The sequence below is a fragment of the Coloeus monedula genome (assembly GCF_965178545.1).
Source record: "Coloeus monedula genome assembly, chromosome: 3".
Classification (NCBI taxonomy): domain Eukaryota; kingdom Metazoa; phylum Chordata; class Aves; order Passeriformes; family Corvidae; genus Coloeus; species Coloeus monedula.
The window spans coordinates 44,065,174-44,086,863 of record NC_138783.1 but is presented as its reverse complement, the minus strand read 5'-3'; the positions used below and the strand labels follow the sequence as shown (position 1 = coordinate 44,086,863).

The following is a 21,690-nucleotide window of genomic DNA, read 5'->3' as shown; positions in this document are numbered from 1 at the left end:
CTAAGCTACAAGAAACTTCACATATGACACTTGCCGTAATTACAAAAAAAATCCCATGACATTGATGTGGTCAGTCTGTTAATTTTGCCTGACTCAGTTCTGGAAAGAGGCATTCTCTTTTCATAGTATCTCCATAGTTGAAATTTTTTTTTCAATGCAGGTAAGTATCCGGTCAACATCAATTGTTCTCCTCAGCACTACAACAATGAAGCTGTTTTAACAGACCAAGAGATGAAGTATTTTATCACTGAAGTCTGATGTCAAACCTACAACAGCATCACTCAAAAGATATGAATTTGCTAATGAATAACAGATTGATTGCAAAGTCAGAGAATCAATCTCTCCTTCCTTGTTTATTAAGTGTATCCTTGAAATCTGATTGCATTGTTTTCTGTAAACGTGACTCTGATTTCACTTAGAGCACAGCAAACATTATTTCTTTTCACCTCCTATCAAATGCAACACTTTGCTAAGGAAGAGGTGAGATTTTTTGTATTTGTCAAGTGACTGCAACAGGACTACAGGAAAAGACTTTCAAATTAAATGTGTGAAGTATGCTTTGACATTAGCTGGAATACTTCATAACCAAAACATAGCTTGAAGCTTTCATAAATCCCTTCCAAATTATTTTGTTCAAATACAAACCTTCAGAAACACTAGGAGATCTAGTACTAACTACTATCAGTGGAAAGTCAAATTGAATGAAGTCAGCATTTACAAAGCAGGACAATACAACAATGCTTTCTAACACTGGAAATTTGAAGCTTTGAGTATAAATTTGGCCTTAAACAACATATAGTCCTGGGATCTTACAGGTACCCATTATCTGGAGAATTCCATACCCATCTCACAACACCTAAAAGTATGACCCCTGAACTCAGACATACAGCTGTGTTCTATAGGACAGGTACACAGCAAGGTCAGAAAACCCTGCTTTGGCCCATGACAAATAACACAGAAGCAGTTTGAAAACTTGTGGTCTGCAACTTAAAGGTTGCACCAGAGAAGCCAGACTTCAGATACTGATCTTTTCAAGTTACCGCCAAAATCATAAGACATAATTTGAGTAATTCATTAAGTAAATTCTGATAGCCCTAACACCACCAACACAAAAAGTTAACACTTTGGCCTAGCTGAAATGTAGTACTAAATGTTGAGCAAGTGGTAGTCTGAAGACATCTCACAGACAGTACATCACTGTCAGCATTTGTTAGAGCACATATCCATATACTACTTTCTTTTTGTGAAACAAACCCTTCCACTGAACACTGCTTAAAAAAAAAGATACTCCTACGAAACCCAACAAATTTTGAAGTTGTAAATAAAACTCTACTGTTACCAACATTTAATACTGAATAAGGCTTTGTGCTATCCAGCTACTTACATCAGAACAGTTTTCCTGTAAACAATGTAGCCCTGAAAAAAACTTAAGAATTTAAACGAACTTGTACTACACTTCTTTCACAATGTATTTAAGTACCTTTCCTCACTGAGCAATCCACAGCACAGTATTTCTGTACTTCAGTAATTGAGGTAGAAATCAACTTACCCTATGTTTTTCCTTTACTTTCTTCCTGTATTCTTCTTTGTCGAATTTGTCTTCTTCACGCAGTATTTCTTTCGCTTTATCTAGGTTGATACCACTGGCATCATCTTCTTCATCTGCTTGCGCCAAATTGGATTTTTGCACAGGTGGCCACTGCTGCACTAACTGAATTAGAGATGCCAGCAAGAAAAATAATGGTTAGAATCATTTTTCCACATCACACTTTTGGTGCCCCAAATATTCCAATACAGACTCAATAAAAAGGTCATCTGCAAAGCAAACAAACTAACAAGACTTCTGGACAACAGAAACTTAGAGACCTTATTTAACATCACAATCAGTTAAAATTACTATTTGAAAGTAGTGTCTCCATCATATCACATTACTGTTTAGTGGATTCACTTGAATCTCTTCCCTTATTTTGTCCTCTTTCCTGATTAGAACAAGTAATTTCTAATCCTGCTAGTCATTTGGGGAGAAAAAATACTTGTTCTCAAGAAATGACTCTCAGAAAAAAACATGAGTAAATCTAAACAGCACTTTTCATGTAAAAAATCAATATTCCAACATATTAACCAAGACAAAAATTAGATGAGCCTTTATTCCAGAGTACACAAAAAAAGGCATTACTACAGGTTCATGTTTTGAGGGAAGCAAGGAGAACAGACATGGAAGGGTTTTTTGATTATTGTACTAAGACTGTATTGGAAATGTTTGATGATCCATGCTGATGAAATGCTTGATGGACGACATAATGAACACACCTGGCTTCCCTTAAATATCTGAAACTCTAAATTCAAGACAAAGACTACACATTCACCAAAAAAATATCCCCATCTATCTTATGACCTAGTAGCTTGTACCTCATGCTATGAGCACACACCTTCAAGGGAAAGTCTTTGCAAAATCTTTCTTGCTTATGGATTAGTACAGTACTAACTCTTGAAAGGAAACTACATGGCAGAAAATACAGAATGCTTTTCAGTACAAATGTAAAACCAAACACATTTAGAAATCCCTATTGCACACAGGGTGTTATTCAACAGGTACAGAGAAATCCAACCCATTGTTTCCACATCCTTTTGTAAAACTGAGTTTGTGTAGCCGTATTTTCTAGAAAGATGTATTTTTTAGAGGAGTTTGTCAAAGAGAAGCATGTGGAATAGAACAGTAAAATTTCAAAGCACAATTTTACACAGCTTGGGGGAAAAAAAAAAGAACAACATTCACAGATGCAAATTTTGTGTTTGCTTAAATGTTACTCCTTCTCTACTGTATTGCTTTTCAAACCACAATCTTTGTGACTATTTTTCTCTCCATCCTTGCTCCTTTTTGCTTCATTGCATAGATACATAAACATTTGCATATGAATTTTAAGTTGAGACAATAGCTTCTGAATATCTAAAACTATCTGACATTGTAGTTTTCAGACAATGGGGCGACCTCTAAAAACCTTTTACATTCTGTCTAATGTTAGTAATTATGTATATGCCTACACTCCCTTCACCTGCAATATAAAATGTTTTATTTTATTTAGTCAGAAAAGCAAATTATATACTTGTAAAGGTGACCTCTCTTTCAGTTTATGCCTTACTGAAATTATTATAAAGAAGAAAAAAAACCCTATTTTTTATCTTAGTGCTGGAAATGGGAAAACAACATACACAGCATCTGAAGCTGTGAAATCAAATGTAAGAAAGTTCATGGAACATGGACACTTGCTAGTGAGGTTATTTCCACAGGGAAACCCTAGAGTGACTAGCATCCACAGTAGTTCCTTTTCATATAAAATCAAGACATTTTTCCAGAGTCCATTAAAAGAACAAAACAAATAACTGGCAGATTTCCAAGCACTGCTACCTCAGCACCAATAGGCCAAAATTTGGTGCTTCCTTAGCTTTCCTACCAAAACTTTTAATCTAGAAACAGTGAATGTTGGGAAGAACACCAGGGACTTCTTTTAATTCCAGTACATTAACTCAAGACTTTGGAGAGCTTTGGCAAACAGCTACAGGAAAACTGTTTTATGTATCTGTAAGAAAGAAACACCAGGCTCTTGTTGCCACCTGAAATTGAAGACAATAGGCAGAAAAGAGATCCAGTTCTGTACATCCACTTACAGCTCTCATACAAGTATCTTACACATATAAAGATTAAAAGAGGTCAGTGCTCAACATTCCCTTTTTTCCCAATGGAGCTGAATTCTAAATGGAAGCTGAACACTTTTGCAAAATGTAAGCCAATTACAAAAACCACACATTTTTTAAAAGCATGTCTTTTTATACAGATATAAAGTACATTTTTGACTTAATAGAAACTACAATTTCAGTTCCCACCAAAATACAATTACTTTTAATTGATCTTACCTCTCCATCTTCTGTAAAAACTATTTTTGTGTTAACTTTAAATTTCTTCTTCAAGATTTTCTTGGCTTCTTGGGTCTTAGTTGCTTTTTTCTTCATCTTTGATTTTGACGTGATCTGCATAAAAGAAAATAAGTTTTTTTGTGGGTTTTTTCCTAGTCATAGAGTATATGCTTCAAACATTCTTAAAAGTAATTAGATGTATTAAAATTCAATTCCTAAACCACACGTTTTAAAAATCAGCCAGCAAACCTTTTCACAAAACCATTTTAAGCAGGCTGTATCATCAGAAATTCATCTACTCTGATAAAAATTTAGCATAATTTAAATCCTGCTACTGCCAGGACACCTGGCTCATTCAAATCTCACTAACCTTTTTGGGACAAGGACACTAGATTCACCAGCTTATGCTGCTAGCAACCCTCATCAGACAAGAAACACAGTATAACTGCCTTGAAGCCATTAACTGATCAGGTACCAATTTCATCTCACTTGTCATCACATTGTCCCCAAGCACCACAGTACACCAGTTTGAGCTATCTGTGTGTCAATGAATGCCACAAGTGGCCATGCAAGAATATTGCTACCGCGTAACTTCTGTCCCTTGCAGAACATCAGTGCCAGGAGATGTTTATCAAACTTAACATTAAGTACCATTTAAATATCACAAAAGTTATTAGCAACATGAAAGAGAGTAGTGAAAAAACGTGGTGAAGACACCAGAGAAACTAATGAAGGAGTCCACAGAAACTGTGAAATCCACAGATGGCCTACACAGGTTTCCCCAAGGCACTCATCTGGTGGTAACATCATGGAACTTAAGAATGTGGAGATTCACCACCCCCAGCTCTTCTTCCAAGAACTCTCCTTTCAAAAACAAAGGCTGAATGTGTTCAAAAATCTACCAGGGCACAATACACAGAGAACATTTTAAGCAGTAACCGACATTGCAAAAAGTATTTTATAGCAAAAAATATTCCGAAGGAATACATGGTGACTCCATAGGAGTAGATCCACGACTCATTCATCATCCCATAAAGACTGCAATCTCTCCACTACTCAGGAAAAAGTGCCAGTCACTAAACTGTCTAAACTTCTAATAAATAACAGAAAGCAGTTAAAGCAACCAGAAAGAAAAAGGAAAAACTGAACTTTTTCTCACTTTCATTTTTTATTTTGGTCATTTTAATCAGTTTTCATGTTCTATACAAAATCCACTATAAAAGGAAGCAAAAAAAAAATTAACTCAGAAAGTCACTGTCATTATGGTCAGCACACTAATGCATTGAAATATGAACTATAAAAGAGAAAAATTACAGTCCTTCTAACAGGAAAAATGGCTTGTGACAGCTACTGCGCCGTGATAGCAAGTAATGACAATATCTATTATAGAAAATAGGAACTGTAGCAGCACTTTTATCCTCAGTATTGTCAAACGATTTTTGCTGCACTGTGCAGCTACTGCTGGTTAGGTACATCCATAACAGCTCAGAAAACTGCGTTACTCCCTCATTACTGCTGCTTATCCTACAGACACAAATTGTTTGAGAATCTGCACTAGCATAAAACCCTTACCTCAAAATATGGACTACTTAGTACAACAACAGGAGTCGTCCAGAGGAAGAATTTAAAGAGAGATGCACTTCAAGGTGGTGGGACAATACTATTCACTATCACAGCATTTTCTTTTAGCAGCTGCTTTCAGTTTTGCTTTTTTATCAAACAGTCCTTTATTTCTGCACTACCAATATTATTGGTACCACCATAATACGCTACTATAAAAAAAAAAAGACTGTAAGTTTCAAATTGGTACACCAGTATTTTGCAAAATTATATTTAACTGTGAATTTCAGCTGTTTACATTTCTTGGTTTAAAAAGGTTTTCCTAGCTAAGGAGCACAAATATCCAATGAGCTGTCTTTACATGCACACCTAGGCAACATTTCCAGATGCACCTTGTTTCCCCTCCTTCCTCTGAGTTTGATATTGCCAAGTTGCATGGGAAAAGAATGGGATAGTACAAAATTTCCAAACAAACAGAAGGAACAAGAAGAGGAGAAGGAAAAAATGGGAAGCTAAATTCCCTCACTATAGACCCAAAAAGCATAGTGCAAGATCAGTGTGTGAATCTGGCAGATTTACAATATGCAGCATTAAACAAAGAGATCAAAATTTTTAAAATCCTACAAAAAAGATCATGACTATAAAACACTACACACTCCCTACATAATTAAACTGTGTTTTTTATCAGGACACTACACTGGGTTTGCATGGCCAGCTTTTGGTACTGGGGGGGCTACAGGGGTGGCTTCTGTGAGAAGCTGCCAGAAGCTCCCCCCATGTCCAGCAGAGCCAATGCCAGCTGGCTCAAAGATGGATGAGAGGCTGGCCAGGGCTGGGTCCATCAGAAATTATGGGAAAGCCTCTATGATAATATATTTAAGAAAAAAACCAAACCTCTGGCACATGTAACTGCAGCCAGAGAAGAGCATGGTGAGAACATGTCACAGAAAAAGCCCCGAAGACACCAATGTGAGTGCAGAAAGAGGAGCAGGAGGTGCTCCAGGCACTGGAGCTGAGATTCCTCTGCAGCCCCTGGTGCAGACGATGGTGAGGCAGCTGTGCCTCCTGCAGCCCCTGGAGGACCACAGGGATGCAGAGATCCGCCTGGAGTCCATGGAGGAGACCCACACCAGAGCAGGTGGATGCCTGAGAGAGGGCTATGAACCTATGGGAGGCCGATGCTGGAACAGGCTCCTGCAGGGACCTGCAGACCCATGGAGAGAGGACCCCACGCTGGAGCAGGTTTCCTGGTAGGATTTGTGACCCCATGGGGGATCCACACTGGAGCAGCCTGTGCTTGAAGGACTGACCCACATTGCACCAGTTTGCAGAGAACTGTTTGTGAGATGGATTCACGTTGGATGAGTTCATGGAGAACTGCCATGGGAGGGACCCCACACTGGAGCAAGGGAAGGACTCCTTTCCCTAAGCAGTGGCGGCAGCAACAACATGTGATGAACTGACCACAGCCCCCATTCCCTGTCTCCCTGCGCCACTGGAGAAGGAGGAGGTAGAGATGAGAAGGAGGGAGGGGTAAGGGGAAGGTGTTTTTAAGGTCCGGTTTTACTACTCATTATCCTGCTGTGATTCTGTTAACAATAAATTCAATTAATATCTCTAATTTAAGTCTGTTTTGCCTGTGATAGTATTTGTTGAGTGATCTCTCCCAGTTCTTATCTCAACTCCATTAACCCTTTGTTGTATTTTCTCTCCCCTGTCCAGCTGTAGAAGGGCGTGATAGAGAGGCTTCGGTGGGTGCCAGGCATCCAGTCAGTCAACCCACTACATTGGTAGTTTAGCTTTCTGAGCACACTCCAAAGTTGATGGCTTTCAAGGCTCCTTCAGCTTCAGACACAGTCCCCTGACTGACCTGTGATCCCAGATTCCTCTCACAGATTAAGACCAGATGGGCTCAGATATCAAAACATTTTCATCACAGATGTAGGCACAATTTTCCAAACTACATGACTTCAGTATTCAGCAGGAGAAGAAGGGACCTTCGGTGTGTTAGGGCAGTTGTTTCTGACATAGCCTCCCTGTTCCAAGGGGGACACTACAGAGTCCAGGGTAAGAGTCAGGGCAGATCAGCCATGGAGTGTATATTGTTCTGGGGCTACTGTGGGGTCCCATACATGCTGCTTTGGTTCCCTTCTGGGGATCTCTCTCACATTTTTCTGGAGTCCCTATATAATCCTAAAGTGTCTCTCTTCTGCCACTTAACCCTCTCCCTCCATGTGTCTCCAGTAGCATCTTTCAGAGGACCTACTCCCCACATCCCAAGAGCCTCTTACCCTACTTCCTGCCTCAGCGGCTGCTGCTTTATATTGTGCCAGATGTTCCTCCAAGTGGCTTAAGTCTTGATGCAGGATGTGTTGTTTAAATCCATCTCAGCTCATGACCTCCTCCATGATCCATGACACCCTGTGCCCCCCTCACCCAAATTGCTAATGCCAGTGCCTCTTTGCTTTGACTTCACATTTGAACAGCTACATTGAAACATCAATTTCCCATCTAGCAGGAGTCTGATTCATGCATTTTAAAAGCGAAAAACCACTGATACCCATCAGACCTCAGGCTTCCCTAATCTTCAGTGCTAAATCTTGGTTCCCTGTGTTTTGAAGCCATTCTGCTTACCCATTTCCCATTTCCACCTTTTGTACTAGGAGATACCTGAGAACTGACAAGCAGCAGTTTGACATTCTCTACGGCTTCATCTCTTTTCCTCACAAAGAGCTCACCACAGTAGCAGGCACCACCAGCTGCTGGAGGCTGCCAGAAGATCCCCTCCATCTGTTAACCTTAAGTTCTGTAGAGAATACAAAGGCAACAGGAGCCGTGACTTCTCTCTGCCCAGTAAACAGCTGGAATCTGGGGTCACAGGCTTTGCACGCAGAAGTATGACCACATCAGCAGATGTAAGTGAATGGAGGGTTTCTGCTGACAACCAGACCCTGTTCCTAGTGCCAGAGCAAGCCACGGGCCTGGGCATGTTCAAGTGAGCTGAGAGGGCATAGCTGCTGTTCACACTGAGCGGCTCATTGCAGGTCCTGCTCAACTACTATTTACCTCAGTAAATCCCTTTCTAAAGCTGAATTACTCCATCAGATAAGCCATTGATCCAAACAAAACAGCAGGAGTGATCCGGGTACAGGTTTTCACATTGCTGTTAAGATATCAAAAGAATTCTATGTTTGAACTCAAGTTGCTAACAGCAGTTTAAGCACCAGCTGCTGCACACACCCCTCTCTGTCAATGAGAAGACCTACCCACTGCTCATCAGCAGGTACATTTTGCCCTATGCCCAATACAACAGGCCCTCAAATCTCATCTTTTCTTCTATAAAGATGTGGCAATAGTTACACTGATCAAACATGACCAGAGCAATAATTAGCCTTTTTGAAATTATATACAACACTGAAACATTGTAAGTTAAGAGTCACTCAAGTTTATAAAAAATGCATAAAATGTAGGATCAGCTGCAGGGTTGGGGGATTTTCTACTGTTACTACGCTAAAGCCCAAATTTCTTTTTCCTTTTGTACATGCCAGATGGCTTGCTGGATTATTTAATGAGCAACAATAAAAACTAGCTCTTCAAAGCTAGAAAATTCAAACATTTTGATTTAGAATCAGTAACAATAGAGCTAATATGCAAGTTCTTTTCTATTTTTCTCAAGAAGGAGTGGGCTTTTGATTCCTCGCTTAAAACATCTGATATTCTTAAGCTGAATCAATGACAAAATGTTTTCTAAATGCAGATACTGACAAGTTTAAGAAATAAGATTTACTCTTCTACAATTATAGTATTTTTCTGAAAAGACATGGCACAGAAACACAGCTGGCAGTAAATTTTGCTGTTTTAATATGTAATGATTTTTCTTATTAATACAATTTTAAAGTCAATAGATAGACTTGAGAATGTAATCCTCAGTAACTCAGGATCAAAGCACTTACAGTATCTTACCATAACCAAGACAAAATGCTTATGCTTTGACCTTTGGAGAGGTACTCATCAGCAACATAAAGTTACTTTGTTTCAGAGTATTATTTTCTTTTTTAATTTCAACTCAACACACCTTTGAAAGCAAGCACAGAACACTCACTACAAAAGCTGTCTAAAGACAGGACTACATTATTGTGGCAGGGTAAAATGAGAGCAGAAAAAGAAAGTTAGAATCAATTCTCCAGTCTCATTAGCTTAAAAAAGTATTACTGCATTTCTAGGGTGTTTGTGGGGTTTTCTTCTCCCTCCTGCTTGTATCTTACAATTCCTAGGAAGAATGATGTAGTACCTGGAAGTATTTTGCAGTCTCTCCCAACGTCATTGCATTACTTTACCATGAATTCAACAGCAATTGCCTCTGAGAAACAAAAATCAATGTGGGACTCAATTTCATAGACTTGTTTTGTATTTCTTCAAGAAAATGCCCACAAGAGGAGCAAGTATTACCACATTTGCACTGTCACCAAGCACATCAGTCCCTCTTGTCAAGCTACCACGTTCAGACTCGGATGTCATTCCCCACCAAAGGCTTCCAGACTGAAGCTACCAAACCTTAGTAGACAAAGAAAAGGACTGGGTTCATCTTTGTGCCATGGAAAGCACAGAGATGGTTTTCATCCAGCCAGCACCACAGAGATTTCAGAATACTAACAATCCTCCAATCACTGATCTAAAGCAGCCTAACCATAAAGCATTACCTCCCAACCCCATAAACTTCCCAAATTCAGACTACAAGGCTTTGATTTCCTACAGTGGAGGTGCATTTATAGCAGAGAGAAGTTTTCACTCCTCCTGAAAAATATCTAACCCCAGAAGAAGCAGTGAGTTACAAACTTCACTCCTTACACGTAATTACTATAGATAAGACAGGAAACATCAACAGAAGCAAAGCAGCCAGACTCTGAAGTCCTGTCGATATTACTTCAAGCACCTACAAAACACTAAACACCAAAAAGCTTCCTCTTGAAAATACAATTTGACTCCAGCAGCCACCTGTATTCCCACTGAGTATAGAGGACCAGAGAGGCAAAAATCCTAGGATGGGGCATGACCACAAGGGGATGCAAGGATGCTGCTTTCCTTCGTGACCTGTGGTAGCTAGGTGGTCTTTATTTTAATTTCCAGTCCACTTCTCTAAAATGACAGCTATTTCTGTCCTTCCTCACTTCTGCTGACTGCTCACGAGTCGTGGCCCACTTTGCACTGTTATGAACACCAGAACAAGCTAAAGCCACTGAGAAGCAGCAGGGCAAAGCTGCTTCCACAAAAGAACTCCCCCAATCTTTCCTAGGAAAACAAGCTTCTTTGCTTAGCCTGTGTTGTTGTTCTACTTTTCATGTAATACAAGTGGGGCTAATTTTGCGTTGGTGAAGTATTCTAAGTTTTTACTTTTTAATTAAATCTTAAAAATTAGGAAGCTTAAATTCCCAGACACTATCCAAACAACCTGCATAGCATCTGTATACATCACTGAGGAGAGCTTTTATCCCAGCAGTTCTGAAAATGTGGAAATAGGCAGGTATACACAAAAGCAAAAACCAGCACTCCTTACATGTTGTTCTCTTTGCTTCTCTATGAACTCTTAAAGAACATTAATCAAGCATGAAGATCAACATGATCTTCAATTTTTCAAGCAGTGGCTTAAATTAAATGGGTGGATTGATGGGATGCTTGTTGGTTTGGGGTGTTTTTTTCCAGGGTGTTAGTGTGTGTCTGTTTTTTTTTTTAAACTTGTATCAAGCAAGATACTGAAAAAGCAGGAAGCTGAAGTTATTGGTTGGCAATTCTTTACATAATATTTCCGTTTGAACAGGGAAATTCTAGACAAGTAAATTACTTACTACATCTATCAATTATTTCCTTTCTAAACCTAGTGAAATAATGTTGGTTTTAAAATGAGACCATTTTATAGAGAGAAAAACTTACAGCAAGAACTGCATATGGTTTTTACAGTAACAGTTATGAAGGAAAGAGCCAGGTTAGTATTCAAAAGAAAAACAGCACTCTTAGCACAAAGAATAGCATAGATATTGATCACTTCAAAATCATAGCAACAGGAGAAAGAAAAAGTAAATAACAAAACATTCTAATAACCACTATTCAATACTGCTAACCACATGTCATGACTTAATCTCAGCCAGCAACAAACCACCATGCAGCCATTCACTCACTCCCCCTGCATCAGGATGGGGGAGAAAATCAAGAAGTGCAAAAATTAAAAAGCTCCTGGGTTGAGATAAAGACAATTTAATAGCTAAAGCAAAAGCCATGCATGCAAGCAAAACAAACCAAGGAATTCATTCACCACTCCCCATGGGCAGGCAGGTATTCAGCCATCCCCAGGAGAGCAGGGACCCAACCATGCCTAATGGTGACTTGGGAAGACAAACACCATCACCGCAAACATCCCCACCCCTTCCTTCTTCTTCCCCCCGCTTTATATGCTGAGAATGACACCTTATGGTCTGGAATGTCCCTTGGATCAGCTGTATCCAGCTGTCCCTCCGGGCTGTGTCCCCTTCCAACTCCTTGTGCACTCCCAATCCACTCACTGGTCAGGTGGGGTGAGGAGCAGAAAGCCTTGGCCTTGTGCAAGCCCTACTCAGGAGTAATGAAAACATCCCTGTGTTATCAACAGTTTCCAGCACAAATCCAAAACACAGCCCCATACCCAGTATCATGAAGACAATTAACTCCATCCCAGCCAAAACCTTCACATCACATTATGGACAAAGACCACAAGACCAGCAGCTCACCACATTATTGTGTTCCAGTTAAAATTGCTTTTGGGATCAAAGGAAGAGACACAGATGGAAGAAAGTACAGCCAAGACAGACCTGTACTATGGCAACCACCCTCTTACACGATGGTTTTGATTACTGTTAGCACAAGAGATTACACCTGAATCTGAGTTTCATTACAGTCGTGTGTCTGGGTGCAAGAGTTTGGTGAGAAAAGATTTCTTATTACATAACATACTACCATTCTCTAAAACAGATTAAATTAAGCCAGGAAAGTTGAAAATAACTAAATTTAAGATTAAAATTTCAGCATTCAACACAAAATGCAGGAGGTAGGATCAGAAAAACTTGCCACTTGCTAAACAACTGGAATATTCTGCAATATATTTACATTATGAGTTTGGCACTGTGTTTAGACAGGAATTTGCTACAATTCCTTCTATTTTTAAAAAAGTATTTATTTAGGAGGTTGTTTTTACTGGTATATAGAGTATGACAGCAGAAAAAAAGGACAAATAGGCAGCAGTAAATGGATCCCTGTCCAGTATTTACCTTTAACCATAGACAAGAGCCAAGCTTAAGTACAGAAATCTTTATTAAACAGTTCTTCAATGACAAATCTTACTCCCATTCCTATTGCCACACAGCAGCATTTCTCTAGAATACTTCTAAAACACTGAAAACAACTAAAATAATTTCCCACTGAATTGTTACACTTTTCCGAGGAATGAATGCATACTCCACGTGATGCTGTTCATTTCAGCAGCTGGTATCAAGACTTAAAAATAGGAGTTTTGGCAAAGGATAGATGGAGGCTGAAGTTTCTCTAACAAGTAGGTGAAAAAGGCAAATATTAAGAAAAATGTGTTGATATTGCAACATTTACTGTAATTTACTGAACTTATTTTGTCAATTACGACTTAAAATAGTAACTATTTCAACAATGATGAAGACACCAATATTTTCAACAAAAACTATTCTTGAAGGACACTGAGGATTCCATCAGTAGCTCTACACTTTTAACTATGAATTTAGATGAGAGAAAGGATTTTTTTTTAATCCACACACTCCCATACCTTGGCATTCATTTTAAGATGTTTAATTCTGTTTTAACCATTTCCTCTTGTTTCTTTACAGCTACTTTAGAAATGCCTTGGTACAGTTCCTAATCCTGAAATACAAGTCCTGCATCCTCACAGCAGCATTTAACAGCTACAAAATTTAAACCAAATTCTGGAAACATTTTTTTTAAGTGCATTTTCATCCCTACATCCATGAGAAAACCTTCATGCTTTCATGTTCTATACTGAATAATAGAATGCTAATGTTTTACCCTGATATAAAATCCCAGAATACCAGAGGGAATCATGAATGAGCAACATTGCACAATCAATTTTTCATGCTTTTTTCCTCTCCTATCTTACTCTCTCCCCTCTGCTTTTTTCTTTTTATTTTTATACTACATATTTCCAACTCCTCCACAGAACAAGAAATGCTTTGGTGAAGAGCCAAGCTCCCCCCAGCCCACAAAACAAACATTTGATTCACAGACTATAAATTATGTAATTGTAAACACAACTCTATCTGTATACACCAAAAAACAGTTTTTGTCATTCATCTGCAAAACCACTGCAGGTCATTTTCCAAATCTTTAAGTGTAAGACTATTATAGAAGAAGAAGGCCAAAAAACTCCCCTACATTTATGATTGTGAGCTCTAACACCAAAAAATCCACTACTTAAGAAATTTGTGAGTTAAAATAATTAGATAATATCTCACTCTGAAGAATGTCTCTATTTAATGCACTGGAACACAGAACTTTTCAGTATAGCTATTGCATTTGGCTGAAAACCTCCATTACCTGGAAGCATAAGCAGCAACAACATCCCTTTCTAAAGCATTAGGCCTTTAGCAAACAAGGCAGTCACTTCTCATACAGCTTATTAAGTGAGGTGTAATAGAGAACACAGAACTATTCACATATTTCTAGGCAAAAACTAAATCAATTATGCATGACTAAATGAAGATAAAGACATTCCAGAATAATGCAATTCAGAATCAAATACCTTAACACAGCTTTTGTTAATTTTCGGCACCCGGTTGATAGAAAAATGTCTTTCCAAAGAAATATGTACAAGTCAAGATATCCTAGTAATTCAGACGGCCTCACAACGTAAATATCAAAGAAGTATACAATAATGATTTATCCCACTAGTAACTGCAGTGCCAGATCGAGACACAAAATGCCTTCATTCCACTCCTCCCTGCCATTACAAGGTATGCACCCTTGAAACAAAATCTTCTTTGACAAAACCCTACAGAAACACATAGTAACCAACAAATTCTCCAGGACTTCTACAGCCAAGAGGAGATGCAACATCAATTAACAAGCAAATCCCATTATTTTGTTGACTGCTATTTATCCTCCTTATTCCAGAGCTTCCATTTTTGTGAGCAAGAAATGGCTATCGTGAAGACACTATTTTCAGCACAACTTGGCAAATTAGGAGAGCATGATCATGCATTTGATATTGGCCCAAATTACAAATTACTTCAAACCTAGGCATCTCTTGTTGGTCACTTTTAAAAGAAGCCCTCAATCAAACAAAACCAAACCCAACCCAAACCCCATACCACACTGAGGAGCTAAGAAAACCTGCACCTCCTTTGCAACTTTTGTTCTATTATGGATCTCCAACGAAGATGATGTTGAGATATTTTCTCAGTTTTCGGCAGGTGAAAGATTCTGCTTATTCATCTCCCATTAATATTCCACATGAAAGGCCCACACTCAAAGTGGGAGTGAGGGGACACAAGTAGGAAGGGAAAGGGAAGACTGCCCTTCCCTTAAAGATGAAAAGAATCCTTAAGTCCTGAGGTGTGCTGAGTACATACTATGTTCTGGACCTTATAAATTTTCAGTTTTGCTAAAAATTGGTCCTTCTCTCACAGGGTGCACTTAATATCTTACTGCAAGACAGTTAAATTGAAATATTCAGAGAAACATAATCACTGGATGATAGAGCCAGAAGGCAATGCTAAGGTGACATTTAATGAACTGATTAATTTGGGGCTTTTTTAGTTAAATAAAGATCATTGCATTTAATGTGACTATTTTCTAGCAGTTAGGACACAGTTATTCTAAGGAAAAAGAGGAAAAAAAAATTTCTGCATAATCATTAAGGCAGCCAAGGCTTCAATAAATGTCAAAACATAGTTAAAATTATGGCTTAAAAATACTCTGCAGAAGAATCTTAGCTCAAAAGGTGGGATGAGAAGACCAAACTTTCCTGCTGTTTTTCTTTAAGGCTGAATATAATTTACTGTGTGTGATGAGCATGACCTTCCCTTTCTCCCTGAAAAGCCACAGGCCTGGTCCCAGGAACACAGTGGCAGCCAAGGCTGAAGCTTCTCAAAACATTTTGTTTGCTACATTCTCCTGATCTGTCATCAGAAAGTAACAAAAGCATTACTTTGCAAAGAGAAATACATTTATCTCAACTCCCTCTCTCCTTCCTTTTACACAAGCTAAAACCACAACCTATGCCCATTTAATTGCCACCCACAAAAATATTCTCCACAGGCTGTGACCACAAATAGCGAAGACTGCAGATGTTTTGAGAAAAAACCCAAACTGAGTTTTTTTCATTTGAGCAGTGTGTATTTTTGAGCAGTAAGTAGTGTGATAACCACCACTGTCCTTAAGACAGCTTTATTTCTTCTTCTGATTGACACAGATGGCGCATTCTCCTCCCCTTCCCTTTCAGAGGCCCCTGAAGGTGCTGCACCTCTCTCCGCACAGAAGCAGACACAAGTGAAGCCATTCCTCTGCCTCCACATTGCACAGCACTACTTCAGAGACAAAGAAGAGCCAACACTGGTTGGTGGTCTGAGAGGGTTTATCTTTGAGACAATGCTTAGTTGAATTTAGCTCCCAAACAAGGAGTGCAGAGAAGAGTGCACCAGGGCTTCCTCCGCAACCCCACACACCCAGCGAACTGGAGGCCTGGCTGGAGTAAAGGCAGCAGCACCACACACGGGAGGAAAACACCATGGAACAGGAGGAAAGAATGGGAGATCAGCTGAGGGAGTTACTCACTGCTGCCAAGAGATCTGAGAAGAATGTAGCTGGTTTATATCAACCAAATGTCAGTCAAGGATAATCTGAAAAGACAGAAATTCTTCACAACTAAAGGCTGATGCAGAAGCCACAACAATAACCAGAAAAGATATTTTACATTTGTTATTTTTCTTCTTTAAAAAAGGTTGAGTATTTTGACTTCTTTTTCCATGTATTCAATACAGATTTACAATGCTGCCAGAAGTGGTCCTGCAGTTCTTTTACACACCCCCACAGCTGCCCTTCGCTAGCACTGGTCCCTCCCCAACTCAGAGAAAAGCTGCTGCTCCAAGCATTTAAAACTGGCAGAAAGCTGGCGCTAAGACTAGAAGGGCAAAGACAACTCAGCTGCCAGCAAACAGGACATGAAAACTGTCCACTCATTTGGAAGAAAATAAATTAAAAAGTAATTTTTCCCCCCAACTCAGGCATTAAATGATCAGATAATCCCCATTAACAAATAAAATCTTCTATCAGTTATGTGGTTTTATTTTTTTTTTAATAAATCTTTCTTACTGGACGTAACAGATGATTTAGAAATGGAAACAGCAATACTTATAAGAAACAGTAAAGGGCAAGGAAATCAGGCTACTCTAGACAATGACAAGCCCTCAGACTGAACTCAAAAGGATGCAAAGCGGAAAAGCAAGTTTTAGAGGAATGATGGATTACAAAAATGAAATGGAAATTGGAACAAGAAATATCTTACAGCACAAGAATGCCAAAGGCACATTTGCAAAAAATTTTTCTCTTGATTCTTTAGACAAAGCCAATATAACAGGAATAACTAATTTAAGTTTCTGTGGAACATTTAATGGAATCCATGCTAAAAAGTAATAGCTAATGTTTAAAAAATGGTAAAGGAGAGTTAAGAGAAGTCAAGGATTAGAACAGCTACAGTGACTACAATGATCTGCGTTGAAAGACAAATTACTGGGGTGCTATTGATTCTCCCCAGTCTGGCCCATGGTTCCTGCTCTGTGCACCCCTAGTTTCTCAGGCCAAGTCAAGATCAATTAGTTTATGATAGTTGTTCTGAAAGTGGAACAAACATCTGTCATTAATAACACATAATGTCTTAAAGTTTATGGCAGTCAACTAACTGCACTCTAACACTGAATCTCTCCTCTTGAGCTGCATTTACAACTTTGCTACCTTTCCCAAGCTTTTGGGAAAACTTATGTTGTGGTTATCCTATCTGAGCCATAATACTCATATTTTAAAGATCCATGGAAGTCAAGTTGAAATCAAATTTGTAAATATTTCTAGAGAAACACACTGGATTTTAAAGACGTTAAGAAATTAACATAACCTACTTCTTACGCTTATTTCATCATCATAAATTAACTTTGTATAACCTTACACACTCTTTTTCTCCCTTTAAATTTAACTGCACTGGTTTTGAATAAATGTGGGTTTTGTGTTGTCCATAGACAAAAATAAGTCGACAGGGATAACACATGAACAAATGTCTTGTTAGCTATTCACCAAAATACATAGCTTAGACCTAGACATTTCTTGTACTTTCTGAAAAATCCATAAAAATTTAACAATGAAGTTTCACAAAACAGAGTCAATGGAAATAAATCACTGATTTTAGCAAAAAATGCTCTGAACCCACCAAAGGGAAGACACGTGGCACTGATCAGTCATCCCTATCTCATCCTTATTTTAACACCAAGGCCAGCAGTGCAGGGAAGCCACATGAAAGCACAAGCAAAGAGAATAGGAATGGCATGATGACTTGAGCTCTGAACACCAGAACATTCATAAGAAAAGGTTCAACAACTGGAGATGGAAGCTATTTCTGCCATCCAAAGAGATGTCTTTAGTCTTTCCACTTAGAATGCAGTGAATTATTGGGAAGTCTGTTGCAGGGGACAGTGTGTACCAAGGTCAAGAGCTGGACCAATCCAATTTAAGTAATACAAACTAAACAACACCTTCCCATTCCTGAAGCGTTTTTATGAGCGCTGAAATATAAGCTGCAAGTTGCTCATTTTCAGGCTTAATTCCCATCCTTGCAATTCACAGAACATGGTCTCCTGAGAAATTTCTCTAAATTAAGAAATCTCTGTTGACAGATATCTCTTGGCTGGGTTTCACTTCTCTACCACCAAAGAATTATCCCATTTGAGCCTTAGCTACGTTCCTGGGCACACACACAAATGGCTACATTGCCTTCAGTGAAGAAGTAAGCTGGAGCCACCAGGCACACCAAAGAAAACTTCCTGAAGCCAGCAATATAGCAGGGACACAGCAGCTTCTGTTAGCACAACTGGGCCACTGCAATAAAATCGTGAGCCCCACCCCAGTCTGCCCTACACTCATTCTCACTCCAGCAAGATAGAAAAGCTCACCTTGCTCACCTGGAGCAACTTCACACACACTACTTCAAGCAAACTGGTGTAGCGAAAAATCACAAGTTTGAAAAAGTAAATTGAAATGCACACAAGAAAAGGAAGAAAAAAATAGGTTTAGGACTATTAATCTGTCATCACTACTTAAAAAAATACAGGATGGTTGCTGACAGGTCTCCATTAAAAATAAATTTAGATAGCTAGCTTAAGAAATAAGGGAAACACTCATCTCTTTCAAAAAACAACAGTTTCTGAAGCAGTTTCAGAGAATACATGGGTCATTTGTGGCAGATGACATTTGTTCAGTTAAGAATAATCTGTCTCAAAGTCAAGATTTCTAGGGTGGTGAGAAATATTTCCCATTTTGACTGCAAGTGTTTTCACATTGTGCCAAGAGCCACTCAGTGACCACAGCTGGAAGAAACCCAAACGCTGCTTCACTTACCCAGAATGTCAAGGCAGCTGGAGAGAGTTTTAACAGCACAGCAAAAGTTAGGAACAGCAAGAAAACCAAGAATAGCAGATCAACTGCCAATGTGGAAACTGGATTTTGAACATGTGCATTCACACTGACACGTTATTCCAGATTAAACAAAAACATCCTCTTCAAACCTTTCAGCAGAAAAAAAGATTCTATATGAGAAACACTACTGAGTGGGAAGATACCCATGTACTTCACATTGCTAGTGATCTCTTTCTATTCAAAACAGTAATCCAATATGGAACCAAATAAAGACATAAAAGATCAATTTTGATCCCTTTTCTCCAGAGCAAGTATTTTCTCAAATTCTGTAACGGTGGTGATGTAATGGAATATGGCTGTTGCAGACAGACCAGTTTGTAAGAACACGCAAATTTATCTTCTGCACAAGCCACTCAATTTAAAACTACAAAGTACATTACTTTGAGATTATGCTTTTTTTCATATGCATTTCATGCATAGATTGATTTCCAAGAGGATGAAAGTTCTCATATATATATATATATATATATATGTATATATATGTATATATGGAAGTAATTTTTCCTACTAAATCTACAGAAATAGAGATTATCCCACTGTATTGCTGCATTTGATTGCTTTGATTCTTCTCAAAAGAGAGAAGATACTGAGAAGATATGACTTACTCATAACTCTGGGAGGGGAAAAAATTCTGAAATGCTTTTACAAGCACTTTTTACAGTGCTTCCATGCTTGAACAATACAGCTTTTTATGTAGCAGTAAATTTTTATCATGCATTCAATAGATTTTATTCCCGTAGTAATTTACAGAAATGTGGGTAAGATTCTTTTTATCTAGCATTTTCAACTGCTCTGAGGAAAAAACATAAAAAAGCGTATCCAAGTTTAGGCTAACACAGGCAGGCAGAGTATGAGGGACCATATGGATAAAATGTCTTCTGTTTCAGCCTAGTGTGGAACTCTCTCTTACGCTTTGTCTAACATGGAGCTTCCCTTACAAGAAGGGTATTTGACTGATCTGCTTGTAAGTGAAAAAAAGCTGCTCAGGGTATTCAGTGGTCAATACGCAGGAGAAGACAAGAAGCCTAATAAGAAGTTCACACTACATTGAAACAGCCCGTTTCTTCCAAGGACATAACCATAATACATTTTCTATCCGTTTAGCAGCTTGCAGAAGGTAACTGCCATAATTTATTATCTTATTTATCTACTTTGCTGTTTAGAACATCAGCAGGTTTCAGTATTTAGTAGAGCTATGGGAAAAATAATGAGTCAGCTATGGGCCATCAGTGCAAAGAGATCGATATCTTAGCTAGGATATAACTGGAACATTTAGTAATCAAAACTACCTGTTACACAGAGCCAGTTCAGCAGCAAGTTATCCTTCTCAATAAATTTTATATCTACATTTAACACATGCAAAACGAATTATTAATATTTTAAGCCACCTGCTTATTTAGTTACACTGCTTTAATAAAATTTGTCTTCTGATAATTTCCACTCTCACCGCTTAAAATAGAACATATGCAACAAAAAAGTCATACTTCTATTTAAAAAAAAAAAAATTACCCAGTAAGTCGCATTCAAAAAAAAGAGGGAAATATTTCTCTTCCTCCAGGGAAAAAAAAAATAAACAAAGTGGCAGGGGATATTTCCCATTAAAAACATCATGACTTTGAATATTCAAATTGAAAATGTGAGCACACTTCACACAGCACAAATAAACTCCTTTTCCATGAACATTTGCTTAGTCAGGCTTTACTTCATATTTTCATGGATTGCTCACTTGAAAGAGCTGTGGTCCAGACAGAGCCTGTTTTCTATCTTTTTGAAATTTGGGGCTATTAAGCCCTTCACCTGCAAAATTGTAGCACTCCATTTTTCAAAGGAGCCATGAGGTTTTTTTCTGGTATGTGAGTTACAAAAATCATTCCAAGGATGTTAAAATTCTGGAAGGATAGTATGGTTCTCAACTGTTTGGGTGGTTTGAGAAATAAACTCAATTTTAAAGGGAATCAGACAGGAGACTTTTGAACCTTTTGAAAACCTTACCTGGAAAACAACTAAATTTCTTAAAACATACGAAATAGAAGGAAATTAAATGAACGTAAAAATGATATTTTTATTCCAAAGGTGAACTGCAAAAAAAAATCCTCCTTAGACTTTTAAGATATGCAAGACGAAACGATTTTTCAACATTACTACGTTCCAGCTTCTGGCTATAAACAACTCTTACTGACGTACGCCAAGACAAAATCACAGGGGTGAGCAGTGGACTGACCAGCAGGTCCCTACATGATAGTTATGAATTCTGTCATCTGAAATATTTATTATAAGGTCAGTTTAGTCCAAATTATTACCAAGAGACATCAGATCCTGTAAAAAAAACCCGCAATCATGTCCCTTCCACATCTAAGGGGACACAGATCCATCAATCCTTCTGGCTAAAGCTTTTCTACAGCAGAAGTTTTAACAACTACACAGTAAACTGCTTCATTCATGGCTTGGCTCATTCACTCCAATCCAGCAGAC

The 21,690-nt window shown here is 38.5% G+C and overlaps 1 protein-coding gene across 1 annotated transcript in view; it reads right to left on the bottom strand.

Moving 5' to 3' along the window:
* Positions 1 to 21,690, bottom strand: part of DDX10 (DEAD-box helicase 10) — a 160,882-nt gene that overhangs the window by 58,296 nt on the left and 80,896 nt on the right. The window contains exons 14-15 of the mRNA XM_082278922.1: positions 3,913 to 4,026; positions 1,550 to 1,711 (exon numbers count right to left, since the gene is read on the bottom strand). Of these exons, the coding sequence (XP_082135048.1) occupies positions 1,550 to 1,711; positions 3,913 to 4,026 (276 nt within the window). The remainder of the gene's footprint in view (positions 1 to 1,549; positions 1,712 to 3,912; positions 4,027 to 21,690) is intronic.